Source organism: Apteryx mantelli, chromosome 7 (assembly GCF_036417845.1).
Source record: "Apteryx mantelli isolate bAptMan1 chromosome 7, bAptMan1.hap1, whole genome shotgun sequence".
Lineage (NCBI taxonomy): Eukaryota > Metazoa > Chordata > Aves > Apterygiformes > Apterygidae > Apteryx > Apteryx mantelli.
Genome location: NC_089984.1, coordinates 27,778,631 through 27,791,062, shown reverse-complemented (window position 1 = coordinate 27,791,062; position 12,432 = coordinate 27,778,631). Strand labels below are relative to the sequence as shown.

Below are 12,432 nucleotides of genomic sequence, written 5' to 3'. Positions count from 1 at the left end.
TTAATAATCCTGAAGCCTTTGTGATTTATGCTTTATCTCTAGAAAATCCAAATAATTTTTTTTATTGTTTTTCTCCAACGTTATATGTAGAATTCTGACTAAGTTCGCTTCAGTTTTTGGCTTTTTCCTGATATTTGTATAACTTTTTGGTTGTTATGAACATTAACAGCTGGAATTGTGGTATGGATATCAAGGCTTGTGTAGTGCCAGCCACAGTAACTATGCTACTCATTAGTAAAAGGAACTTTTTCAGAGCATGTGCTGGGTTGGATGGTAATTTTTCCTTTAAAAGAAGAAAAAAAGTTAAACTTGTAATCTTGTTAACCTCTTGGAGCTCTGAACCTAAGAGGAAGATAACCTGCTGCAGTTACTTTCTCTTCTTTCACACTTTTTGTACTGTGAATAACTTTTGTTCAGCAGTTCACATGGTTCACAGGTTGTTTTCTTTACAGTGAACTTGCTTATTGTTCAGTGTTGTTTACATGGCTCAAAAGAGTGCTAGAAAACTCTGTATTGTCCAACCACATCATTTAGTACTGAGCTTAGGTTGCTGTTCCCTGAGCCTTTTCAATGCCCTCCAGAGGCAATGTGAGCAAGCGTGCTGCTCTAGTATGGCAGAGCTGCATTTCTAAACTATGCTAAGCGTTAAATAGTCTGAATGAGTCTCTGTCCGAAAATAGTAATTCTTCAAATAAAATACGACCGCTTGTGAAGATCAAGTACTTTTCCAAGGTCTCCCATCATGGCAACTTCAACCAGTCTAGCTGCCAGCAGTACAATTCCTGAAATAAATACATAGTAGCTAGTTCTTCTGATAGGTGTAATCTTCTCTGTAAAATACGACTTGTGCTGACCAGCTTGTAATTACTTTGTGCCATTTACTTGCTGAATTGTCATGGCTTTTTTTTAAGTAAATTGCTGCTGGTCAGATTTTGTGGTAGAACCCTAAAGCTTTCAGTAATCTAAATTTTTATATGAAAGGGGTTCATCAAAATATAACACAAAAGACTTTTTTTTTTAAATAATTCTCCTAGACAAAGGATAAGACAAATTATGTCTGTCGTTCCAACAGTAGAATGTTAGCTACTATTATGGGCACTGCATGCATAACTGCTAGTTTTTGAAATGGGCTGGGATTTTCATCAGCATCTTCAAAAGCTGACTGTGGTCTGTTCTTTGGAAGCTCCAGTGCATTTTCTTTATTTTGGGGGTGAGGGAGGCATTTTTGGATGACTACGGGGGATTTGAGGAAATTGTTCTGGTCTCTTTACATCTTTCCTCTCTCCTATGTTATACTAACAGGTCTGCATTTATGGTGTCGCTGCAGTTCTGTGGATGGCAGCAAAATACAGCTTTCCACCTGATCACAAACTAGCATTGCCAAGAAAGTTAAAAAGCCTTCTTCTGGATATGGCAAAAAAAAATCCCGAAGAAAGACCTTCTCTAGCTGATGCAATTAAGGTTACTATATTTAAACAATTTTATGTGAAATTGTTAGTTGTGGCCAGAGCCTTATTTTAGTGATTTGAAAATCAAAATATTAATTTATTTTTGATAATAGCCTACTATCGAATTAAATGATAACCAATCTTTTTTTTGTTTTGTTTTTAATGTTACTCCTCTAGGGAAATGGAGGGGTGTGTTTTTAATTTATATTGAAATTATCAATAAGGTACTTGGAATAAGTTCATAAGACTTCCTAAACTTAGATTAATTTTAATTGACTATTTATCGTGACTTTGTCCTTCTCCAGGAATAGCTCCCTTGACTGAAAACTTGTTTACTAATTGAAAATTATGATTTTTATGTTTTTAGACATGCAGTTGTTATTTACTTGATCGAGGTATAAACAGCAAAAAAATTCTGGCATTGTTGAGTAAATCTGTCTTTAAGGTAAGCGTGCCCCCTCTTTTCTTCTTAATTCACTGCCTTTTTTTCCACTTATTTTTGTAAAATATGTTCTAGTAAGATTTTTGATCCTTGCAAGTATAATTGTTTGTTCTCCTAATTTTTTCAAAACTTTTAAGTAGTCTTTAAGTATTGCTCTTATGAGAACATTATTAACAGTAAAGTATTTATATAATACTAAGAATTATATGTATGTGTGTATATATATGCATAATATATAATATGTATAATTATATAGTGACATATACAAGTATTTATTTTTAATTCCTTGCAGTAATATAAAGGAGATGTGAAAATGATATTCTGATTTTAGAAGTCTGATTTTTTTAATGTCTGCTCTTAGATATGTATTTTAGCGTCTATATTTAAGTTCTCTCTGTGTATATAAAAGAGCCTGAAAGTCGGTAAGTCTTGAAATGATGTGGTTGCACTTGGCAAGCGTTACTTGGTCAGGAATTAGGGCAAGGATGCAAAAGCCTTTAATGTAATAATCTAAAGTTAATTAAAATAAAACAATTTTGTCACACTTTTGATGTAGCTGTTACAGTGGGCTAGTGAATTTTTATGAAGAAAAATATTTGTAGTTCCTGAGAGGCAGCAGAATATCTCTCTCTCTCTGTTGGAGTGGTCACTCCCTAAGTTGTGACACCTGAACTTCACAATCTGCATGGATGCGAGCCCAGAAATAAGGCGAGCCAGTGACTTAGTTTCATGACCTCTCCTTCACTTACATCCCTCTAAACAGAGAATGGAAAGCATTAATGTATAGTTGCTGTGTTCTGTTTGTTTCATATCTGTGTATAGGACACACAACACTGTGTTCAGTCAATCTGGGGAATTGACTTTGTTCAACACTATGAATTGCCTCAAATTATGATTATGAAAATTATGCAGTGGATTATCAAGATTTACAAACAGTTCTACCAGTCCTTAGAGTTTTGTGTATCAATTATTTTAATTCTCCACCTAGGTGTGACTAGATTGTTACTTTGCAGATTACAGAAGTTCAAAATCTTAATATTCTAGGTTTATAGTCTTTTGAAGTAACGTGCTGAGTAGAGTTTAAAAAAAAAAAAAAAAAAGATAGACTAAGGTTGGACTTCAATTTTTATTGCTAGGCTTCCAAGGAAGAAGTAATCTCTTCTCAAGATCATGTTCCTTTTGAACTTAAAAATGAAAGACATGAAATGGACCCTTCAGAGTCAAGTCTAGGTAAGCAGTCAGACTCTGAGATTTCCTTTGTTTCAATATTCTCTAGATCAATTCTCTATGTGAGATTTTCTTGGTCAGGTACGCAGGTTTTTTTCTTTCTACATTGCCTTTATATTTTACATATTGTTCATCTTTCATCTAATTCTGTTTCTCTTTTCAGGATTTGTGCCTATTACTAGTGAAAGTAAACTTATAGCAGTCAAAGGACCAGTACCATGCCAGATTTCTCTAAATTGTGAGAAGGCTACATTACCTGCTGCATTCACCTCTCCTGCCACTCACTTTAAGCCTATTATTCTGCAACAAAATGCAAATATAATAAAGTTAGTATATCCTAATGCAAAATAAGTTAAAAATTCATTGTTAAATCTACTGAGTTTGTCCTCAAAAAATACTTTACTCCTTTTCAGAGAGGTTCACAAACCAACTTCTGTGCAATGCAAGAAAGAGATAAAAGAAGAAAAACACATGGACCACAACGAATCAGTATTATATGTAGGAGACACAAACAGTCATGGTACCGAGAACCCAGCTGTTGTTGAAACTGCGCCTAAAATACCTGAATGTGATTTACAGATGCCAGGCTACTCATCCCAGATATCTTCAGAAGAGCAAAAGTCTGGCAATGTGGTTATTTCTACAGTTACATTACCATCACAGTCTGATTCCTCACATCTTTTACAAGAAAAGAACATTTTACCTGAAGTTTCTTCAAGCTCCTTGGCTTTTCCTGCATCTTCTAATACTCTTCATATAAATAACATCATTCTCAAACAGGACACAGAGAAAAGAGTTTTAACATTTGTACCAGTACATTTAGCTGTATCAGAGCAAATACCAAATAAACCTCTTCGTTCAAGAATTGCTTATGACTGCTGTCATAGTTTGCCAGTGCTACTTTCGAGTACTATTGCAAGTTATAAAATGAGCACACAAACAGAAGACGATGCCTCCCTTTGCAAAGCGCAAAACCCTGAGATCACTAATACACAGAACAAGTTTGAAAAAAATAACCAAATTAATAAAACCAACTGCCAAGATCCTGAGTGTGCTACCAGTTTAGATAGTATTTTCACTGAGCAAGGACATGCACCATGTACCTCAGTGAGTCAAAACACTTCCTATCTCCTTGATGTAGAAGCCTTGTCTCAGCAGAACAGAACAAGTGACACTTTATTACAGAAAGTGGTTCATCTTATACAAGAGGAGTTTGCATTTGATGGCTATCTTGAGAGTGGAGTTGAAGTTATTGATATGGGTATGTATGTCTTCTTATATATATTATATCATTGATATAAAAGATTGTTATTAGTAATGTGTTCTCTCTGTGTTTCTCTTTCTATCACTCGCTCTTTTTTCTTTCTTTTTTTTTTTTTAATAAGGTAACTTTATTTTAACCTTAAAGGAAATTAAGTTTGGTATGTTCTCTGATACAATTTGTGAGAAGTTTTGTGACCTTTACTGGGATGAAAAATTACTGGAGAATCTCTACCAGGTTGTAAATGGAGAAAGAACTTCACATTTATGGTAGGTGTTTTTTCAGATTTTTCCTTCTTCAGTTTGGCTTGATGCTTTTTTCCCTGTTTCCAAAATTTTAAGAGCTTGCCTATTACTAGCAGCAGGAAAGGATATGCTGCTTCTCTTCAGGTATCTTTACTTGCTTCTTGTCAACTATTAATTTCCCAATCTATCAGATACTTCTTGGCTTTCCCCATAGCAAACAGTGCTTAATGAATTAGCAGGAAATATTTTGTGTAAAGTTTGTCTGTAACTCTGCCCTAGGCTAGGTTAATAATGGAGATCTAATTCTGATCAAATATTGTTTGTAACCATTGACAGAGAGCTTCACGCTCATGTTAGAAAGAGGCCATTTAATCAGAACTGAAATATATTGTTCTTACTGTTCAACTTGCTTATTCTGTTTGAGTTCCTGTTTTTTTATGCATTGGCTCAAATTCTCCTTAAGTTAAAAGTAAAGTTGCCTTGATGCATTCTAATGACACCTAAGAAAATTAATTCAGCTTTGCTAGAAGTGTCAAACTACCTTAGTTTGACCTAATGTTCCTCCTCACGACCTTTTGTAGGTAGCCTGTTAAGTGAGAAAACACCATCTTAATTAAATTCACATTTTTACTATTTCATTTTCAGTGACATATTTACCTTGAAAACCAATAAAGACTGTACTTGTTTTGTTGCAGCCTCCAAATGTAGCATACTTCTAAAAACATCTTACCGAAAACTATTGTAAGCAGTAGTGAATGTATATGCAGAAATTATGTACGTTTTCTTTGTCTGTTGTGGTCCTGAACTATAGGCTGGAAGTTTTGATGAAGCAGCTTGGTAGATGCAGTCTAGGAGAACTTTGGTATTAAAGGCATTTCATATGAGCAGCATGTTTCAGGGGGAAGGGAGTATGACCTCCAGATACAAGGCCCTCACATGCTGGCCCATTACACACCAGGGTTGGGAGTTTTAAGGAACCATTGAAAACTGGTGAGAGGTTAGGTTCTTAATTCCCAGAGCTGAATGTTTTGGCAGGAGCAGGTTGAGCTATTGCAGCTGAATTACTGAGACATCTGAAGAGGTCATGATCTATATGAACTTTTCTTAGGATGTAAAATCTTTGAAAGTGGGAGAACTGCCTCAGAATATCACTGAGATACTGTTTTCCCATGCATCTGAAGAATACAGCAATTCTTAATTGTTATGTTCTTTAACTCAAAACAATCATTATTCTTATTAGGGACAACTTAGAGTCAGACTGTTATCCAGAGACTGAATCCTGAACGAAAAACCCATTGCAATAGTTTGTGGTCTAAGTTATGCCTGGAGTTATGCCTTCTGTTTATATGTGTTCTGATATTTTTGCTGAAATTTTGCTAAATGCTGTAAAGGAAAATCTCTGCACCTAACTCAGTGTGCCTTAATGTCCATAAGAATTTGAACATTTTTCTTGTAAAATAACAACTGAAATTGTGCATACAAACTTCAGGGGTTAGATAAATGCAATGAAGTCCTTCATGTACATGGTAGCATTATTTGTAAGGTCTCATTTTACCCTGATGTAAATATTTAAGGATATGAAACATGAATTTTTCCCCATCCTCTTGTATTTTCAGCATAACTGAGGCAGATGATTCAAAACGTGGCAGCGCATTCCAAGAGCTGAAGCAATCTGACAGCTTTTTGGCAAACAGCAATCAGATGGAGGGTGAGAAGGGACTTTGTGTTTCTAGATCTTTGTGTGTGCTGAGAATCCACCAGTGACTCAAGTTTGGAGAGACTGACACTTGCAGTGTGCCTTCAGGAAAACATTCACCTTAGAGCTTATGACAGAGTATCTGAACATTGTCAATGCCTTGCAGAATTGTTGTCTTTTATTTGAAGCTTACATCTGACCAAATGTCATTGAGCGGGTGGGATGCCTGCTTCATTTACTAAAGCATCATGTGACTGTTGAAAAACTCATGAAATCCTAATTGCTACATGTGTTTTTTTTTTCTTGTGTTCACCCAGTAGATGTTTTAGTGTTATGCTTTAATGGAGAGAGGGGGGAAGGCATCAGCCTTACTGAATCAGCTCCATACAGCATAGCAAGCTTAGCTAGAGAAAGGAGAGCTTTAGAAAATGTTTGACTCCTTAGGCATTACTGAAGCAGGTGAGGATAGACTGAGAGGTGACTCTTTAACATTTATCATACCTGGCCCTTCTTTGTTCACTTACCAGAATTTAAGCAAAGCTAGACAGTAAAATAAAAAAATGTATTAAAATAAAATAGGGATTGTCAATTAAATTATTTACAGATTCTGGGAAAGGGACTTGTACAGAGCTTGTACAAACTGTTTCATAGTCTAAAGTTACAGAAATTTCACTTGTTTCTGTAGTCCTGAATCTCCTTTCTTGCACATTTTCATGCATTCATACATAAAGCAAATATAAATCCGTCTGGTTTTAAACTAGGTTACTTCTCTGTTTTGAGTAAAGTTGGACTGGGTGTTATGGCAAAACTTAAATTTGTGAGCTTGCACTTGGCTGCTGTCATGCTATGTTACAGGGTTTTTTTTCGGCTCAGAATGATTACAAATGTAGCACCAGGCCTTCCCACGGGGTATGTGACTTCTTTGCACCGGTAACTCAGGTCCATTTAACTCCAAGGCTGGCATATCTAAGCCCTGGAGGATTGCTCAAGTGAAAAGGGAGACTTCTGGCAGGTGGCTCCTGTCTGCATCATGCCAACCTTTGACTGTCACCTCAGTCCCTTAAGATTGTTAGTAGCTGTTATAACTTCAGAGAAGTCCCATCATAGCTCAAGGGAATTGGTCCTGTAGGAGTAGAAAGTTCAACAGTAACATCTGTGTGTCCTTTGCCTGTATCAAATACTCTTGCTCTCTATATATGAAGTAAAGAATTTCAAGATCTGTGGATGAAAAAATCTAAAGAGCTAAGTTTTTTAATGATGTGTGTACAGGTTTGACATATCTAATTTTGTTTTGAAACTTCTGTACTATGCTTTATTTAAATGCTTTTTGTACATATTCAGAACATATTTTGTATTTTTCAAAAACTTATTGACCAAAAGTTAATAGTTTTTCAGTTTCTTTAACCTTTACCATTTTACAAGGTATAGCTGAGAAAAAGAAAGCACAGAGCCAAAATAAGCATAAAGGGAACATGAAAGATATTGTTGTCATAGCAATTGACATTTTAAAGTGGACTAGCACACCTATAATAACACTGTTAGAGGGCAGTCTCACAATTGTATTTAGTATGTGTGCATTTAAGTTTAACAAAGCATACATCAAAATATGTGACCATTATTCCTTTCATTCCACCCCTCACCCTCTTTAGGAGAAGTGGAAGCAACCTTTGACATGAAGGCTGAGCCTATGATAAATACATCACTAGCTGAAAAGGACTTGGATGAGTTACCTTCAGATAACTGTGAAAAAGAATTCAGGCTGCAGAATACTGTTCTTATAGAAAAGGAGGGACAGTGTTTACAAAGCAATGACTGTTGTGTTGGTACAGACTTTGCAGAAGAAAATATGGAGCCAGGGGAAGAGAGCATGATTAAGACAGCTGAAAACAGCTACCTTGCGTCTCCCAACCTACCTGACTTTCACAGCTGTAATCCTGGCTGGAGCAGTGCATTTTATGGAGCTGACTGTTTTGGTTCCGAAGTTCATAGTTACGTGAAAAACCTTGGAAAGCAGAAATCAAGTGAGTCACAAAATATAGATGCTAAGAAAGTGGTGAGTATATTGACTTAAAATCATTAAGATACCTCTTTACTTTCTAGTTAAAAGTATGATAATATCTGTTGTGTTATAGTCAGTTGAACCCCCCTTTCTTCTGTTAAATACTGACTCTAAAATGCTTTGCTAGTGAAATTTGTTGTGTCTTAGGGATAAAGCAGGGTAGGGATAGTATTCTGGAATGAAGGACACTGATATAAAATTGATATCACTGAACTACAACCCATCTTTTCTTCCCAAGGCTGAGTGGAAAAGCACCACCTGCAGCATGCACCAAAGCTGTGATGGTGGTTATATGGAAAAGAGCTGAGACTGGCTATGACTGGTGTATAGCCTCGGCTCTCGAAAGGTTCTGCCCTCCATATGCTCTGAGCCCTTTTCCTTGGTCACCGTGAATTCCCTGAAGGTTCTCACCCTTGTCAGCAAAATGGCCGTTAGCTCTCAGATCTTCTCTTGGAGACCGCTAATCGTCATGAAGAGGGTGGCCTTGTGCTTTTAAAGAGTTTGGGGGATGGAGTGGGAGGAGTTTATTTTAGATTAGCAAGATCTTCCATGCCCTCAAAGACCACATTGATCACATTTACTTAATTTTTACATTTGCGCAGCTATCTCTAACAAGCTTCAGTTCGTAAATATGTTAAGACCAAAGCAGCGGTAAGGATATATATGAAACTGTAGAAACCTATATAGTTGGAGCTGGTTCATGGAAGGAAAAAGTAAAATTGAAGTCAATGGGTTAGTATTGGAATACCTATTAGTGTAGGGATACCTGAAATCTTTTTGTGTCCCTGAGAATGGTTAATTATTTGGTTGGTGTATCAGTAATTTTTTGGCTGGATAAATATTTAATAAAGATGAAGCAAAAGTTGTACTGCTTTTGCAGGCTTACTTACTATGAAATTGGTTGAATTTCTTGCTTTATATTTAAATGAGCGTAACACAGTCGACCTGGACAGTTGAAAATAAGATCTAGACTTCTTCATCTCTAGACAGTCTGTTTAAATCCCAGTGGGTATATTCACATTCATCTTCTGTGAAATGATGTGACCTCACTACAGTTTGAGATAAAAACCAGCCCTGTATTTTTCTGTCAAGCAAGTTAAAGCCTGATTCATTACGGATGTTCAGCCTCTCTTTTGCTCCTTAATGTCCAGGTGTTGGCATATAGGAGAAAATAGCATGAGAAACTTGACCTACTATTGGTTTGTGTAAAAATAAAATGAAAAAAAAGTTTTAAGGACTGTTGCTCTAAAAATTTACATCTACTCAAATATTCACATTTTTAATCCTATAGGGTTGTTTAACCCTGTGTAAGTATGCCAGCTAGAGAAAAGTGGACTTGCATATAATCTCCCTTATTCAAAGGACTAATTCTTGTCTGCAGAACTGATTTTCAAGAGTAAGGAGCTTTTATAAGCATCTAAATAGATTTTTCTAACAAGTAGTCATCTTACTTTGAGATTTTACAGACCTCTCACCAACTTAGCTTGATTCAAAAGGATAAATGTTCTTTTCTTCTGAGTACTTGGCAATTGTTTTTCCCTATTTAACTAGCAGATGTACAACAAAAATGAAGCAAGATTTAAGGTGTTTAGAGTGTCCACTTTGGAATCTGCTTGGAAAGTTAATGTATGCTATTATATATTGCTACTATCTGCACTAATGTGCAAGAACTTGGCTAACCCAACAACCACTCAAGGGGCTGGGGGCGGCAGGAACAGTCATGAACTATCTCTGTAGAAAATTATATTGTCTTTGTGCCTCCTACATTCCCCTGAGGGAGATTACTGTTGATACTAAATGCAGATCGTTCCGATTAGGAATCAGTAATCAGTTCATAGCAAGAGAAAGTACATTCCAGTACCTGAAAAAAGTGCGTACTTTTCTCACTACTGAGGGTAGATGAACTAATCTCCATTACTTGTTTGTTAAATATATAGGTATATAAATGCACATGTATGTAACTGTGTATACACATATATGACTATTATAATCATCTAATTATAATTAGTATGAAATCTTAGTAGATGGACAAGAATTAGACTCTGATCTTATTCTTAGTCTCAGTAATGCAGAACTAGTGTATGTGATCCAAACTGCACATGAGGCCAGATGGATAAACAGGAATAAAATAATTATTTGCAGAAATAGAAGCCTCGTATCTTACATAAAAATCCTTCCTAATGCATCAGGTCACTCTGTGTACAAGTTAAAAAGAATACCATTATAAACTATCATCTTCAATTATGTCACTGAATTCAGTTTATATTCCACTATCTTCTTAGAGATTAAGAGAAGAATAAATTCACTTGTACACTGTGTTTTGAATGCACTGCGAAAGAAAATTTGATTTGCAGAGAAACATATATTCTATGTGTTGTGCTAAGTAATAGCAGGTTCGGCTCCCGCGTATGGCACACATCCTGCAGACACGAACCCTTCCAGCCCTTGCAGCAAAGCGAGAGGGGAAGAGGCCGCCAGGGCTGCCCTCTCTCCAGGGGCACGTATGGGGCTGCCGTCACATTAAGGGTTTTTCTGTACTCTGATCAGCTTGCTTGCACTTCTCTTGTGGCACCAAGCCTTCACCCTTCGACTTTGTCCTCTTCCTCATTGCCTGCGCTGGGTTTCAGCTCTTCCCTCCAGGGCTTGTAAGTCCCTTGGCAGAATCTCCACCCAACTTCTTTGCACCCAGCCTGTGACCAGGAGGTTCCTAGTGAAAGCGCTGTGCGTTCTGCTCACGCTCTTCCCTGTCCCTTCTCTCTCCCCCCGTACTCCGGATCCTTGCGGGGAGCTGCCCTTCAACATATAAATGCTGGTGCTTGAAGGGCAACCTGGACTTTTCACTTTTCCCAAGTAAACAAGTAAATCTGCCATTCCTTTGTTCCCCAGACTAAGGGATGTGCTATAGAAAAGTGTCTTGAGGAACAAAATAAACTCAGAGGAAGCAGGATTTAATCACATAACATTGAACATGTTGCTTCATCAGGAATTCGTTTTATGCTAGACCTGAATGCTCTGTGGAGGATGATGTAGAATGGACTGGGAACGCGTCTGTTTTCTGCTACTCACCCAGAGTTATTGAGGGGACAAGACCCTTCCTAACATATCCATCAGATTCCAAACATCAGAAAATGGCCATTTTTTCTGATTCCCTTCCTGTGGTTATATTCTCTTAATCAATTTGTTTCACTTCAACTAATGAAATAAAAATGAATCTTAAGTGAAAGCAAGCTGTTTCCAATTTATAATCTAGATAATAACTTTTTTCTGAGCTTTCACTAGTCTGTATGTGATGACTATATAACAAGTGTTTTAAAAATCCACAGGGTTTAAGTTGTGTGATTCTTGCTGCTAAGGAACTATGTTGTTAAACCTTTTGAGCTTTTGTCAAAAACAAACCTCTCAGTGACAGGTTTTTGCTCAAACTCAAATTAATTTCTAGTAAGTCCATGTCATCAAAAGTTAACCTATTTACCAATCTGTTGTTTGATATTTTAGCTCTGAGCCATGTGGTTTTTGATTACCCTGCTTATGGAAGTTCTGTCTGCTGCATTCAGTGAATTTATTTCATTTAAAATGCTGTTTTACATAACTAGGTCACTGGTAGTTAGCTTAGGACCCGAATACAAAAGCTGCCACTTTGAAAAACCACAGTACACATTATGTTCTAATATCCTTGTTTCCTAATGAATCTCTAGATAGGTGTGGGTTTTAGTTTAGTCCCCCACCCCCACCCCCAGTAACTCTTTGCAGATTTTATTTCGGTATATCAGGTTCTAATCACTGGGCAGCCTTTCTTTCTGCTGTCATTTCTTTTTTCCTTGATCTATTAATTGCACTGTTAATTTTTCCATCTTTACATACAACTTACCTTAAAAGAGGTACAATCAAGTGTGTTTTGTCTTTTCATACTTATTTATTCAGCAGCTTGTTTACCTGTTATACACTGCTTAAGGGAAAGGTATTCTGCAAGCAGGATACATATGGAAAGCATGCATTTCACTCTTCTGTTTGGAACTCAATTGCTAAGGGTGTATGTGATGGGAAAAAATTGTAC

The 12,432-nt window shown here is 36.6% G+C and overlaps 1 protein-coding gene across 1 annotated transcript in view; it reads left to right on the top strand.

Moving 5' to 3' along the window:
- The window catches only part of KNDC1 (kinase non-catalytic C-lobe domain containing 1), a 64,467-nt gene that overhangs the window by 38,150 nt on the left and 13,885 nt on the right, over positions 1–12,432 (top strand). Inside the window, exons 10-17 of the mRNA XM_067299535.1 lie at positions 1,303–1,461; positions 1,816–1,893; positions 3,027–3,120; positions 3,281–3,443; positions 3,531–4,378; positions 4,503–4,647; positions 6,240–6,331; positions 7,969–8,372. Coding sequence (XP_067155636.1) covers positions 1,303–1,461; positions 1,816–1,893; positions 3,027–3,120; positions 3,281–3,443; positions 3,531–4,378; positions 4,503–4,647; positions 6,240–6,331; positions 7,969–8,372 — 1,983 coding nt within the window. The remainder of the gene's footprint in view (positions 1–1,302; positions 1,462–1,815; positions 1,894–3,026; positions 3,121–3,280; positions 3,444–3,530; positions 4,379–4,502; positions 4,648–6,239; positions 6,332–7,968; positions 8,373–12,432) is intronic.